At 44.3% G+C, this 14,540-nt stretch overlaps 1 protein-coding gene across 1 annotated transcript; it reads left to right on the plus strand.

The window, feature by feature from the left end:
• The first annotated feature begins 4,617 nt into the window (after window positions 1-4,617).
• Window positions 4,618-12,204, plus strand: LOC124396850 (mucin-5AC-like). The gene is made up of 17 exons (XM_046866199.1): window positions 4,618-4,694; window positions 4,802-4,923; window positions 6,399-6,460; window positions 6,563-6,663; window positions 6,774-6,846; window positions 6,947-7,101; window positions 7,209-7,327; window positions 8,808-8,869; window positions 8,974-9,074; window positions 9,184-9,256; window positions 9,357-9,511; window positions 9,619-9,737; window positions 11,234-11,295; window positions 11,399-11,499; window positions 11,610-11,700; window positions 11,782-11,936; window positions 12,044-12,204. Exons 6-17 carry the CDS (start codon window positions 6,960-6,962, stop codon window positions 12,202-12,204), a joined length of 1,341 nt encoding a protein of 446 aa, XP_046722155.1. The 5' UTR covers window positions 4,618-4,694; window positions 4,802-4,923; window positions 6,399-6,460; window positions 6,563-6,663; window positions 6,774-6,846; window positions 6,947-6,959.
• The last annotated feature ends 2,336 nt before the right edge of the window (window positions 12,205-14,540 follow it).

Consider the following 14,540-nt stretch of genomic DNA (forward strand, 5'->3'; position numbering starts at 1 on the left):
ATCAGGCCTCTCACACTATGTCCCTAAAACATCCTACATGCACTGTTACTCTAATAAAGTTGTTTGTAATTCTGTCCATTCGTGTCACTACCAATGAAAATCTCAGCATCTTCAGCTCTGCTACCTCCAGCTCCACCTCCTGTCTTTTAGTCAATGCCACTGTATCTAAACCATACAACATCCCAGGTCTCACCACAGTCCTATAAACTTTCCCTTACACTCTCACAGATACTCTTCTATCACAAATCACTCCTGCTATCACTCTTCTCCACCCACTCCACCCTGCCTGCACTCTTTTCTTCACTTCTCTAACACACTCTCCATTACTTTGCACTGTTGACCTCAGGTACCTACATTCATCCACCTTCTCCACCTCTTCTCCATGCAACCGCACCACTCCTCTGCCCTCCCTCTCATTCACACACATGTACTCTGTCTTACTCCTACTGACTTCCATTCCCCTTCTCTCCAGCGTGTACCTCCACCTCTCCAGGCTCTTCTCCACCTGCTCCCTACTCTCAACACCAATCACAATATTATCCACAAACATCATAGTCCATGAAGACTCCTGTCTGACCTCGTCCATCAACCTGTAAATCACCACTGCAAACAGTAAAGGGCTGAGTCGATCCTTGATGCAGTCCAAATTTCACCTTAAACCTCTTTCTCCTTATGCTCTCCTCATTCCACCACGATGTCTCTTTATCTTCCTTTCTATTTCCAGATGTTACACCAAGTACCTTCCTAGCTGTCTCAATTATCACTTTTGCAGTAGTTGCCCAATCATCCTTTTTCCATCCACACCATGATAGAACAGTTTAAACACCTCCAATTTTCCTGGCCTTCCTTCCTTTCCACTTGGTCTTCTGAACACACAACATAGCTACCTTTCTCCTCTCCATCATATCAGCTCCCTCTCTCCCTTTACCAGTCATAGTAGCAACATTTAGAGTACCAACCCGAACATCCACTCTCCTCTACTTCTTCTTGCCCTGCTGTCTCTGTAGATGTCTTCCTCCTCTCCTTCTTCTCCTTCGGGCAACAGTAGCCCAATTTCCCGGTACCCTGTTGGCTAACAATACCTGTGGTGGCCGTTAGAAACTTGGGCCTCGACCGATCTGGTATGAAATTCTGATTCGTGATCCGCACATTTGATTTCGCACATGTTTTACACTGGATGCCCTTCCTAATGCACCCCTCCCCATTTATACGGGCTTGGGATTGACACTAAGAGTGCACTTGCTTGTGCAACCCTGTTCGCAAAGGTACAACACTATTATTAGAATTTAGAGAAATATTGTAAATGTTCATTACACACTTTATTAAAATTATAACATCATTAAACAGATTTCTCCAATGCACCTTCATCTTGATCAACATTTTCTACACTGTAAAGGAGAATCTTATGACAAATGGTGTCAAAAGCTGCACTAAGGTCAAGCAAGGGCTGAGCCATTTCATATATCCAAAAGACAAAAAAACTTGAGGTTAAAAAAATTGTTTAAGGTGAACTTATTTTTAAGTATTTATCTTTTCACACTAACCTGAAAAATATTTAATTTCTCCAGCTTAAGACACTTCTGAGTGCACCTGGTGCTGAACTGTTAACGCCAAAGTCCTTCAACTACACGTAAGTCCGAAGCAGCACAGATTTCTGAATTGATAATAGTTTGTCTACTGCTATTTCACATTTCTGGGTATGAACACCATTTCATAATCTGTTTTTTTATATATAGATTATCAGGAAAGCCAACTGGAGGTGAAATTGAGAAAATAATTCAATATGGAGATATCAATAATCTAATCAACTATCTCAGTGAGCTCCAGAAACAAAGCGGTAAGATGTGCTCCACAATCTTCCTTTTGGATTGTTGTATTATTGGTGCTGAGTGAGATTAAATGGCTTTTGAAATTCTTTTACATTTCAATGAATCCTGTTTCGAGTAGGTATTTATACATCAGGTCCTCCATCAACTTCAAGCGTTCCACTGTTGTCTTCTACAGCCACTCCAAAAACAACGTAAGATTATTTCAGACCTGTATAAGTAAATGGAGATATCAGTCATGGTTGTGAAATTTTGCCTGAAAAGATTAACAATCATTATGCTTTGTGTCTTCAGTACTGGTTCAGCTATGGTGCAGGCCAGAGTGGTCTTCAACCCCTTCACTCCGGTTCCCAGTGAGAGTTTGGCCCTCAGTGCCATCACATCGTTGCTGAGTTCTCGATTCACAAATCTCACTGGTACCCTAAAAGTGCTGAATGTGACTTACCAGAGTATGTCTTTGTTTTATTTTCAAACTTAACAGCAACAGCTGTTCACATTACTTTCCCAGTCGCATGAGATATGTTGAATTCTAATGGATGCTTGGTGTAATCCACAGGAATTTCAAACACCTCCTATGCACTCATCTTCAACATCAGCATCAGTAATATTAGCATTTCAGAGAACCGTGAAATTGAGAACAACACCTACACTCAAGTGGAGAACGCCATCAATAATGCCGTGAGTGTCCATGCTCGATGCTCGTCGTGGTGGCTGTAGTAGCCTGAGTCTCTTGAAGACGATCTTGATTGATATCATCTACACGGTTTTCTGAAAACATCTAACATGCCATGAAACTATGTGATATGACAGTATCGCCAACCTTGAGCATTTCTTTGAAGTGAGTGAAACGGATTCACCCTCATGAGCAGGGGCTAAGACGGGCATTTTTCCCTCTATTGCCTGGTATACATATGATTGAGATGTTGCAGGAACCAAACTACGGGAATCTGTGAAATGTGTCTGTAGCAGAGCTTTGGGTTCGAGGAAGAAAAAAACAGTGGGTTGGCGGGCAAATTATTGGCAGAAACAACTTTATTTTTACATTAGTTTTTTTTATGCTTTCACTCAAACAAACACGGACACACACTACTCTTCATGTTTTCTCTCTTTTGAGGCTCCATTCTCTCTTCCCTTTTGTCCTTTTTTCCCTGCTCACTGCATAGGAGAACACAGATTAGTCAAATTCCCCGCAGGTGTGTGATTCTCACCGTTTGTCTCCTCCGAATCTGGCCTCCTTTCACATAACAGCACTCGGCCATGCACTCTGTGCCACGTACCAACGCGCGGTCCAGTCGGCAACTGACTCCTCCCCATGACGTGAAAGAAAATCAGCCACAGCCATCTGCACCCTCACTCTGTGGACCACCTCGAACTTAAACGGCTGAAGTGCCAGATACCACAGAGTGATCCGCGTGTTGATTTCTTGCATGCGATGGAGCCATTGGAGCGGCCCGTGGTCTGAGCAGAGAGTATCGGAGGGTGAGGACTGCAAACTTGATGGCCAATCACTCTTTCTCTATAGTGCTGTACCGGCTCACCAACACAGAGAGCTTACAGCTGATGTACAGCAGGTGGGGCGCTCACCCCTCCTCCACCAGCTGGGGCAACGTGGCCTCCAGCCCCCTGTCTGCTGCAAAACAATTGGGAGAGAGATATTGGAAGAATGTAAACGCGGCCCACTGCAGAGGGCAGTTTTACCAGTGGAAGCCTGCTGGCACGACTCAATCCATCTGGTTCTCCCTTTTGGGAAGGCCTGGTATTGTGTCTGCTGGAGCTCGGTGAGCACCTTCACCAGCTCACCCATGACGGCAAGTCATTGGCAGAACCAGCTTTAATTTTACCAGTCGGCGCTCGGCCACGCCCCGATGCCTCAGTGTCCAAGCGACGTCGAGTGCCAATCAATGTTCTAGAGGAGCAGTGGTCCTCTTTTGAGCATTTTCCCCTAAACGAGTCCCTGCTTCACCAACACATACTGGTACAGTGACTGTAACATTGCTGCAGCTGGCTCGGTTCGTTTGTCAATCTCACACTCTCTTGTACCATAACATGGGAATGCTATCTGCATCCATTAATTAAAGAATTACTAATTTTGGAAGAGGTATTAAAGCAGAATTTAAATTGTGAGATTCTTTGTCATTTAACTCTAAACATTTGACTTTCTCTAGCTAAACACACTGCTCAATGCACCTAATGCAGATCCATTTACACCCAAGTCCTCCAACTACACGTAAGTCCGAAGCAGCACAGATTTCTGAATTGATAATAGTTTGTCTACTGCTTTTGCACAGTTGTGGGTATGAACACCATTTCATATTCAGCTTTTTGAAATAGATTATCAGGAAAGCAGATTGGAGGTGAAATTGAGTACAGCTTTCAAAATGGAGATACTAAAAATCCAGTCAACTATCTCAGTGAGCTCCAGAAACAAAGCGGTAAGATGCGCTCCACAATCTTCCTTTTGGATTGTTGTATTATTGGTGCTGAGTGAGATTGAATGGCTTTTGAAATTCTTTACATTTCAATGAATCCTGTTTCGAGTAGGTATTTATACATCAGGTCCTCCATCAACTTCAAGCGTTCCACTGTTGTCTTCTACAGCCACTCCAAAAACAACGTAAGATTATTTCAGACCTGTATAAGTAAATGGAGATATCAGTCATGGTTGTGAAATTTTGCCTGAAAAGATTAACAATCATTATGCTTTGTGTCTTCAGTACTGGTTCAGCTATGGTGCAGGCCAGAGTGGTCTTCAACTCCTTCACTCCGGTTCCCAGTGAGAGTTTGGCCTCAGTGCCATCACATCGTTGCTGAGTTCTCGATTCACAAATCTCACTGATACCCTAAAAGTGCTGAATGTGACTTACCAGAGTATGTCTTTGTTTTATTTTCAAACTTAACAGCAACAGCTGTTCACATTACTTTCCCAGTCGCATGAGATATGTTGAATTCTAATGGATGCTTGGTGTAATCCACAGGAATTTCAAACACCTCCTATGCACTCATCTTCAACATCAGCATCAGTAATATTAGCATTTCAGAGAACCGTGAAATTGAGAACAACACCTACAGTCAAGTGGAGAACGCCATCAATAATGCCGTGAGTGTCCATGCTCGATGCTCGTTGTGGTGGCTGTAGTAGCCTGAGTCTCTTGAAGACGATCTTGATTGATATCATCTACACGGTTTTCTGAAAACATCTAACATGCCATGAAACTATGTGATATGACAGTATCGCCAACCTTGAGCATTTCTTTGAAGTGAGTGAAACGGATTCACCCTCATGAGCAGGGGCTAAGACGGGCATTTTTTCCTCTATTGCCTGGTATACATCTGATTGAGATGTTGCAGGAACCAAACTACGGAATCTGTGAAATGTGTCTGTAGCAGAGCTTTGGGTTCGAGGAAGAAAAAACAGTGGGTTGGCGGGCAAATTATTGGCAGAAACAACTTTATTTTTACATTAGTTTTTTATGCTTTCACTCAAACAAACACGGACACACACTACTCTTCATGTTTTCTCTTTTGAGGCTCCATTCTCTCTTCCCTTTTGTCCTTTTTTCCCTGCTCACTGCATAGGAGAACACAGATTAGTCAAATTCCCCGCAGGTGTGTGATTCTCACCGTTTGTCTCCTCCGAATCTGGCCTCCTTTCACATAACAGCACTCGCCATGCACTCTGTGCCACATACCAACGCGGTCCAGTCGGCAACTGATTCCCCCATGGCGTGAAAGAAAATCAGCCGCAGCCATCTGCACCCTCACTCTGTGGACCACCTCGAACTTAAACGGCTGAAGTGCCAGATACCACAGAGTGATCCGCGTGTTGATTTCTTGCATGCGATGGAGCCATTGGAGCGGCCCGTGGTCTGAGCAGAGAGAATCGGAGGGTGAGGACTGCAAACTTGATGGCCAATCACTCTTTCTCTATAGTGCTGTACCGGCTCACCAACACAGAGAGCTTACAGCTGATGTACAGCAGGTGGGGCGCTCACCCCTCCTCCACCAGCTGGGGCAACGTGGCCTCCAGCCCCTGTCTGCTGCAAAACAATTGGGAGAGAGATATTGGAAGAATGTAAACGCGGCCCACTGCAGAGGGCAGTTTTTACCCGAGTGGAAGCCTGCTGGCACGACTCAATCCATCTGGTTCTCCCTTTTGGGAAGGCCTGGTATTGTGTCTGCTGGAGCTCGGTGAGCACCTTCACCAGCTCACCCATGACGGCAAGTCATTGGCAGAACCAGCTTTAATTTTTCCAGTCGGCGCCGCCACGCCCGATGCCTCAGTGTCCAAGCGACGCCGAGTGCCAATCAATGTTCTAGAGGAGCAGTGGTCCTCTTTTGAGCATTTTCCCCTAAACGAGTCCCTGCTTCACCAACACATACTGGTACAGTGACTGTAACATTGCTGCAGCTGGCTCGGTTCGTTTGTCAATCTCACACTCTCTTGTACCATAACATGGGAATGCTATCTGCATCCATTAATTAAAGAGTTACTAATTTTGGAAGAGGTATTAAAGCAGAATTTAAATTGTGAGATTCTTTGTCATTTAACTCTAAACATTTGACTTTCTCTAGCTAAACACACTGCTCAATGCACCTAATGCAGATCCATTTACACCCAAGTCCTCCAACTACACGTAAGTCGAAGCAGCACAGATTTCTGAATTGATAATAGTTTGTCTACTGCTTTTGCACAGTTGTGGGTATGAACACCATTTCATATTCAGCTTTTGAAATAGATTATCAGGAAAGCAGATTGGAGGTGAAATTGAGTACAGCTTTCAAAATGGAGATACTAAAAATCCAGTCAACTATCTCAGTGAGCTCCAGAAACAAAGCGGTAAGATGCGCTCCACAATCTTCCTTTTGGATTGTTGTATTATTGGTGCTGAGTGAGATTGAATGGCTTTTGAAATTCTTTTACATTTCAATGAATCCTGTTTCGAGTAGGTATTTATACATCAGGTCCTCCATCAACTTCAAGCGTTCCACTGTTGTCTTCTACAGCCACTCCAAAAACAACGTAAGATTATTTCAGACCTGTATAAGTAAATGGAGATATCAGTCATGGTTGTGAAATTTTGCCTGAAAAGATTAACAATCATTATGCTTTGTGTCTTCAGTACTGGTTCAGCTATGGTGCAGGCCAGAGTGGTCTTCAACTCCTTCACTCCGGTTCCCAGTGAGAGTTTGGCCCTCAGTGCCATCACATCGTTGCTGAGTTCTCGATTCACAAATCTCACTGATACCCTAAAAGTGCTGAATGTGACTTACCAGAGTATGTCTTTGTTTTATTTTCAAACTTAACAGCAACAGCTGTTCACATTACTTTCCCAGTCGCATGAGTTATGTTGAATTCTAATGGATGCTTGGTGTAATCCACAGGAATTTCAAACACCTCCTATGCACTCATCTTCAACATCAGCATCAGTAATATTAGCATTTCAGAGAACCGTGAAATTGAGAACACCTACAGTCAAGTGGAGAACGCCATCAATAATGCCGTGAGTGTCCATGCTCGATGCTCGTCGTGGTGGCTGTAGTAGCCTGAGTCTCTTGAAGACGATCTTGATTGATATCATCTACACGGTTTTCTGAAAACATCTAACATGTTATGAAACAATGTGATATGACAGTATCGCCAACCTTGAGCATTTCTTTGAAGTGAGTGAAACGGATTCACCCTCATGAGCAGGGGCTAAGACGGCATTTTTCCTCTATTGCCTGGTATACATCTGATTGAGATGTTGCAGGAACCAAACTATGGGAATCTGTGAAATGTGTCTGTAGCAGAGCTTTGGGTTCGAGGAAGAAAAAACAGTGGGTTGGCGGGCAAATTATTGGCAGAAACAACTTTATTTTTACATTAGTTTTTTGTTATACTTTCACTCAAACAAACACGGACACACACTACTCTTCATGTTTTCTCTCTTTTGAGGCTCCATTCTCTCTTCCCTTTTGTCCTTGTTTCCCTGCTCACTGCATAGGAGAACACAGATTAGTCAAATTCCCCGCAGGTGTGTGATTCTCACCGTTTGTCTCCTCCGAATCTGGCCTCCTTTCACATAACAGCACTCGGCCATGCACTCTGTGCCACATACCAACGCGCGGTCCAGTCGGCAACTGACTCCTCCCCATGACGTGAAAGAAAATCAGCCGCAGCCATCTGCACCCTCACTCTGTGGACCACCTCGAACTTAAACGGCTGAAGTGCCAGATACCACAGAGTGATCCGCGTGTTGATTTCTTGCATGCGATGGATCCATTGGAGCGGCCCGTGGTCTGAGCAGAGAGTATCGGAGGGTGAGGACTGCAAACTTGATGGCCAATCACTCTTTCTCTATAGTGCTGTACCGGCTCACCAACACAGAGAGCTTACAGCTGATGTACAGCAGGTGGGGCGCTCACCCCTCCTCCACCAGCTGGGGCAACGTGGCCTCCAGCCCCCTGTCTGCTGCAAAACAATTGGGAGAGATATTGGAAGAATGTAAACGCGCCCACTGCAGAGGGCAGTTTTTACCCGAGTGGAAGCCTGCTGGCACGACTCAATCCATCTGGTTCTCCCTTTTGGGAAGGCCTGGTATTGTGTCTGCTGGAGCTCGGTGAGCACCTTCACCAGCTCACCCATGACGGCAAGTCATTGGCAGAACCAGCTTTAATTTTACCAGTCGGCGCCGCCACGCCCGATGCCTCAGTGTCCAAGCGACGCCGAGTGCCAATCAATGTTCTAGAGGAGCAGTGGTCCTCTTTGAGCATTTTCCCTAAACGAGTCCCTGCTTCACCAACACATACTGGTACAGTGACTGTAACATTGCTGCAGCTGGCTCGGTTCGTTTGTCAATCTCACACTCTCTTGTACCATAACATGGGAATGCTATCTGCATCCATTAATTAAAGAGTTACTAATTTTGGAAGAGGTATTAAAGCAGAATTTAAATTGTGAGATTCTTTGTCATTTAACTCTAAACATTTGACTTTCTCTAGCTAAACACACTGCTCAATGCACCTAATGCAGATCCATTTACACCCAAGTCCTCCAACTACACGTAAGTCCGAAGCAGCACAGATTTCTGAATTGATAATAGTTTGTCTACTGCTTTTGCACAGTTGTGGGTATGAACACCATTTCATATTCAGCTTTTTGAAATAGATTATCAGGAAAGCAGATTGGAGGTGAAATTGAGTACAGCTTTCAAAATGGAGATACTAAAAATCCAGTCAACTATCTCAGTGAGCTCCAGAAACAAAGCGGTAAGATGCGCTCCACAATCTTCCTTTTGGATTGTTGTATTATTGGTGCTGAGTGAGATTGAATGGCTTTTGAAATTCTTTTACATTTCAATGAATCCTGTTTCAGTAGGTATTTATACATCAGGTCCTCCATCAACTTCAAGCGTTCCACTGTTGTCTTCTACAGCCACTCCAAAAACAACGTAAGATTATTTCAGACCTGTATAAGTAAATGGAGATATCAGTCATGGTTGTGAAATTTTGCCTGAAAAGATTAACAATCATTATGCTTTGTGTCTTCAGTACTGGTTCAGCTATGGTGCAGGCCAGAGTGGTCTTCAACTCCTTCACTCCGGTTCCCAGTGAGAGTTTGGCCCTCAGTGCCATCACATCGTTGCTGAGTTCTCGATTCACAAATCTCACTGATACCCTAAAAGTGCTGAATGTGACTTACCATAGTATGTCTTTGTTTTATTTTCAAACTTAACAGCAACAGCTGTTCACATTACTTTCCCAGTCGCATGAGTTATGTTGAATTCTAATGGATGCTTGGTGTAATCCACAGGAATTTCAAACACCTCCTATGCACTCATCTTCAACATCAGCATCAGTAATATTAGCATTTCAGAGAACCGTGAAATTGAGAACACCTACAGTCAAGTGGAGAACGCCATCAATAATGCCGTGAGTGTCCATGCTCGATGCTCGTCGTGGTGGCTGTAGTAGCCTGAGTCTCTTGAAGACGATCTTGATTGATATCATCTACACGGTTTTCTGAAAACATCTAACATGTTATGAAACAATGTGATATGACAGTATCGCCAACCTTGAGCATTTCTTTGAAGTGAGTGAAACGGATTCACCCTCATGAGCAGGGGCTAAGACGGGCATTTTTTCCTCTATTGCCTGGTATACATCTGATTGAGATGTTGCAGGAACCAAACTATGGGAATCTGTGAAATGTGTCTGTAGCAGAGCTTTGGGTTCGAGGAAGAAAAACAGTGGGTTGGCGGGCAAATTATTGGCAGAAACAACTTTATTTTTACATTAGTTTTTTGTTATACTTTCACTCAAACAAACACGGACACACACTACTCTTCATGTTTTCTCTCTTTTGAGGCTCCATTCTCTCTTCCCTTTTGTCCTTGTTTCCCTGCTCACTGCATAGGAGAACACAGATTAGTCAAATTCCCCGCAGGTGTGTGATTCTCACCGTTTGTCTCCTCCGAATCTGGCCTCCTTTCACATAACAGCACTCGGCCATGCACTCTGTGCCACATACCAACGCGCGGTCCAGTCGGCAACTGACTCCTCCCCATGACGTGAAAGAAAATCAGCCGCAGCCATCTGCACCCTCACTCTGTGGACCACCTCGAACTTAAACGGCTGAAGTGCCAGATACCACAGAGTGATCCGCGTGTTGATTTCTTGCATGCGATGGATCCATTGAGCGCCCGTGGTCTGAGCAGAGAGTATCGGAGGTGAGGACTGCAAACTTGATGGCCAATCACTCTTTCTCTATAGTGCTGTACCGGCTCACCAACACAGAGAGCTTACAGCTGATGTACAGCAGGTGGGGCGCTCACCCCTCCTCCACCAGCTGGGGCAACGTGGCCTCCAGCCCCCTGTCTGATGCAGTCATCTGCAAAACAATGGGGAGAGAGATATTGGAAGAATGTAAACGCGGCCCACTGCAGAGGGCAGTTTTTACCCGAGTGGAAGCCTGCTGGCACGACTCAATCCATCTGGTTCTCCCTTTTGGGAAGGCCTGGTATTGTGTCTGCTGGAGCTCGGTGAGCACCTTCACCAGCTCACCCATGACGGCAAGTCATTGGCAGAACCAGCTTTAATTTTACCAGTCGGCGCTCGGCCACGCCCCGATGCCTCAGTGTCCAAGCGACGTCGAGTGCCAATCAATGTTCTAGAGGAGCAGTGGTCCTCTTTTGAGCATTTTCCCCTAAACGAGTCCCTGCTTCACCAACACATACTGGTACAGTGACTGTAACATTGCTGCAGCTGGCTCGGTTCGTTTGTCAATCTCACACTCTCTTGTACCATAACATGGGAATGCTATCTGCATCCATTAATTAAAGAGTTACTAATTTTGGAAGAGGTATTAAAGCAGAATTTAAATTGTGAGATTCTTTGTCATTTAACTCTAAACATTTGACTTTCTCTAGCTAAACACACTGCTCAATGCACCTAATGCAGATCCATTTACACCCAAGTCCTCCAACTACACGTAAGTCCGAAGCAGCACAGATTTCTGAATTGATAATAGTTTGTCTACTGCTTTTGCACAGTTGTGGGTATGAACACCATTTCATATTCAGCTTTTGAAATAGATTATCAGGAAAGCAGATTGGAGGTGAAATTGAGTACAGCTTTCAAAATGGAGATACTAAAAATCCAGTCAACTATCTCAGTGAGCTCCAGAAACAAAGCGGTAAGATGCGCTCCACAATCTTCCTTTTGGATTGTTGTATTATTGGTGCTGAGTGAGATTGAATGGCTTTTGAAATTCTTTTACATTTCAATGAATCCTGTTTCGAGTAGGTATTTATACATCAGGTCCTCCATCAACTTCAAGCGTTCCACTGTTGTCTTCTACAGCCACTCCAAAACAACGTAAGATTATTTCAGACCTGTATAAGTAAATGGAGATATCAGTCATGGTTGTGAAATTTTGCCTGAAAAGATTAACAATCATTATGCTTTGTGTCTTCAGTACTGGTTCAGCTATGGTGCAGGCCAGAGTGGTCTTCAACTCCTTCACTCCGGTTCCCAGTGAGAGTTTGGCCCTCAGTGCCATCACATCGTTGCTGAGTTCTCGATTCACAAATCTCACTGATACCCTAAAAGTGCTGAATGTGACTTACCATAGTATGTCTTTGTTTTATTTTCAAACTTAACAGCAACAGCTGTTCACATTACTTTCCCAGTCGCATGAGTTATGTTGAATTCTAATGGATGCTTGGTGTAATCCACAGGAATTTCAAACACCTCCTATGCACTCATCTTCAACATCAGCATCAGTAATATTAGCATTTCAGAGAACCGTGAAATTGAGAACAACACCTACAGTCAAGTGGAGAACGCCATCAATAATGCCGTGAGTGTCCATGCTCGATGCTCGTCGTGGTGGCTGTAGTAGCCTGAGTCTCTTGAAGACGATCTTGATTGATATCATCTACACGGTTTTCTGAAAACATCTAACATGTTATGAAACAATGTGATATGACAGTATCGCCAACCTTGAGCATTTCTTTGAAGTGAGTGAAACGGATTCACCCTCATGAGCAGGGGCTAAGACGGGCATTTTTTCCTCTATTGCCTGGTATACATCTGATTGAGATGTTGCAGGAACCAAACTATGGGAATCTGTGAAATGTGTCTGTAGCAGAGCTTTGGGTTCGAGGAAGAAAAAAACAGTGGGTTGGCGGGCAAATTATTGGCAGAAACAACTTTATTTTTACATTAGTTTTTTTTATGCTTTCACTCAAACAAACACGGACACACACTACTCTTCATGTTTTCTCTCTTTTGAGGCTCCATTCTCTCTTCCCTTTTGTCCTTGTTTCCCTGCTCACTGCATAGGAGAACACAGATTAGTCAAATTCCCCGCAGGTGTGTGATTCTCACCGTTTGTCTCCTCCGAATCTGGCCTCCTTTCACATAACAGCACTCGGCCATGCACTCTGTGCCACATACCAACGCGCGGTCCAGTCGGCAACTGATTCCCCCCCATGGCGTGAAAGAAAATCAGCCGCAGCCATCTGCACCCTCACTCTGTGGACCACCTCGAACTTAAACGGCTGAAGTGCCAGATACCACAGAGTGATCCGCGTGTTGATTTCTTGCATGCGATGGAGCCATTGGAGCGGCCCGTGGTCTGAGCAGAGAGAATCGGAGGTGAGGACTGCAAACTTGATGGCCAATCACTCTTTCTCTATAGTGCTGTACCGGCTCACCAACACAGAGAGCTTACAGCTGATGTACAGCAGGTGGGGCGCTCACCCCTCCTCCACCAGCTGGGGCAACGTGGCCTCCAGCCCCCTGTCTGCTGCAAAACAATTGGGAGAGAGATATTGGAAGAATGTAAACGCGCCCACTGCAGAGGGCAGTTTTACCAGTGGAAGCCTGCTGGCACGACTCAATCCATCTGGTTCTCCCTTTTGGGAAGGCCTGGTATTGTGTCTGCTGGAGCTCGGTGAGCACCTTCACCAGCTCACCCATGACGGCAAGTCATTGGCAGAACCAGCTTTAATTTTACCAGTCGGCGCTCGGCCACGCCCCGATGCCTCAGTGTCCAAGCGACGTCGAGTGCCAATCAATGTTCTAGAGGAGCAGTGGTCCTCTTTTGAGCATTTTCCCCTAAACGAGTCCCTGCTTCACCAACACATACTGGTACAGTGACTGTAACATTGCTGCAGCTGGCTCGGTTCGTTTGTCAATCTCACACTCTCTTGTACCATAACATGGGAATGCTATCTGCATCCATTAATTAAAGAGTTACTAATTTTGGAAGAGGTATTAAAGCAGAATTTAAATCGTGAGATTCTTTGTCATTTAACTCTAAACATTTGACTTTCTCTAGCTAAACACACTGCTCAATGCACCTAATGCAGATCCATTTACACCCAAGTCCTCCAACTACACGTAAGTCCGAAGCAGCACAGATTTCTGAATTGATAATAGTTTGTCTACTGCTTTTGCACAGTTGTGGGTATGAACACCATTTCATATTCAGCTTTTTGAAATAGATTATCAGGAAAGCAGATTGGAGGTGAAATTGAGTACAGCTTTCAAAATGGAGATACTAAAATCCAGTCAACTATCTCAGTGAGCTCCAGAAACAAAGCGGTAAGATGCGCTCCACAATCTTCCTTTTGGATTGTTGTATTATTGGTGCTGAGTGAGATTGAATGGCTTTTGAAATTCTTTTACATTTCAATGAATCCTGTTTCGAGTAGGTATTTATACATCAGGTCCTCCATCAACTTCAAGCGTTCCACTGTTGTCTTCTACAGCCACTCCAAAACAACGTAAGATTATTTCAGACCTGTATAAGTAAATGGAGATATCAGTCATGGTTGTGAAATTTTGCCTGAAAAGATTAACAATCATTATGCTTTGTGTCTTCAGTACTGGTTCAGCTATGGTGCAGGCCAGAGTGGTCTTCAACTCCTTCACTCCGGTTCCCAGTGAGAGTTTGGCCCTCAGTGCCATCATATCGTTGCTGAGTTCTCGATTCACAAATCTCACTGATACCCTAAAAGTGCTGAATGTGACTTACCAGAGTATGTCTTTGTTTTATTTTCAAACTTAACAGCAACAGCTGTTCACATTACTTTCCCAGTCGCATGAGATATGTTGAATTCTAATGGATGCTTGGTGTAATCCACAGGAATTTCAAACACCTCCTATGCACTCATCTTCAACATCAGCATCAGTAATATTAGCATTTCAGAGAACCGTGAAATTGAG

This window comes from Silurus meridionalis, chromosome 2 (assembly GCF_014805685.1).
Source record: "Silurus meridionalis isolate SWU-2019-XX chromosome 2, ASM1480568v1, whole genome shotgun sequence".
Lineage (NCBI taxonomy): Eukaryota > Metazoa > Chordata > Actinopteri > Siluriformes > Siluridae > Silurus > Silurus meridionalis.

What these genes read in the sequence shown, in the direction of transcription:
- LOC124396850 (XM_046866199.1), top strand. Translation starts at nt 6,960, where the DNA reads ATGGTGCAGGCCAGAGTGGTCTTCAACTCCTTCACTCCGGTTCCCAGT. An exon ending in CCCAAGTCCTCCAACTACAC is followed by an intron (nt 8,870 to 8,973) that starts GTAAGTCCGAAG and finishes TTTTTGAAATAG; the next exon opens with ATTATCAGGAAAGCAGATTG. An exon ending in GCTGAATGTGACTTACCATA is followed by an intron (nt 9,512 to 9,618) that starts GTATGTCTTTGT and finishes TGTAATCCACAG; the next exon opens with GAATTTCAAACACCTCCTAT.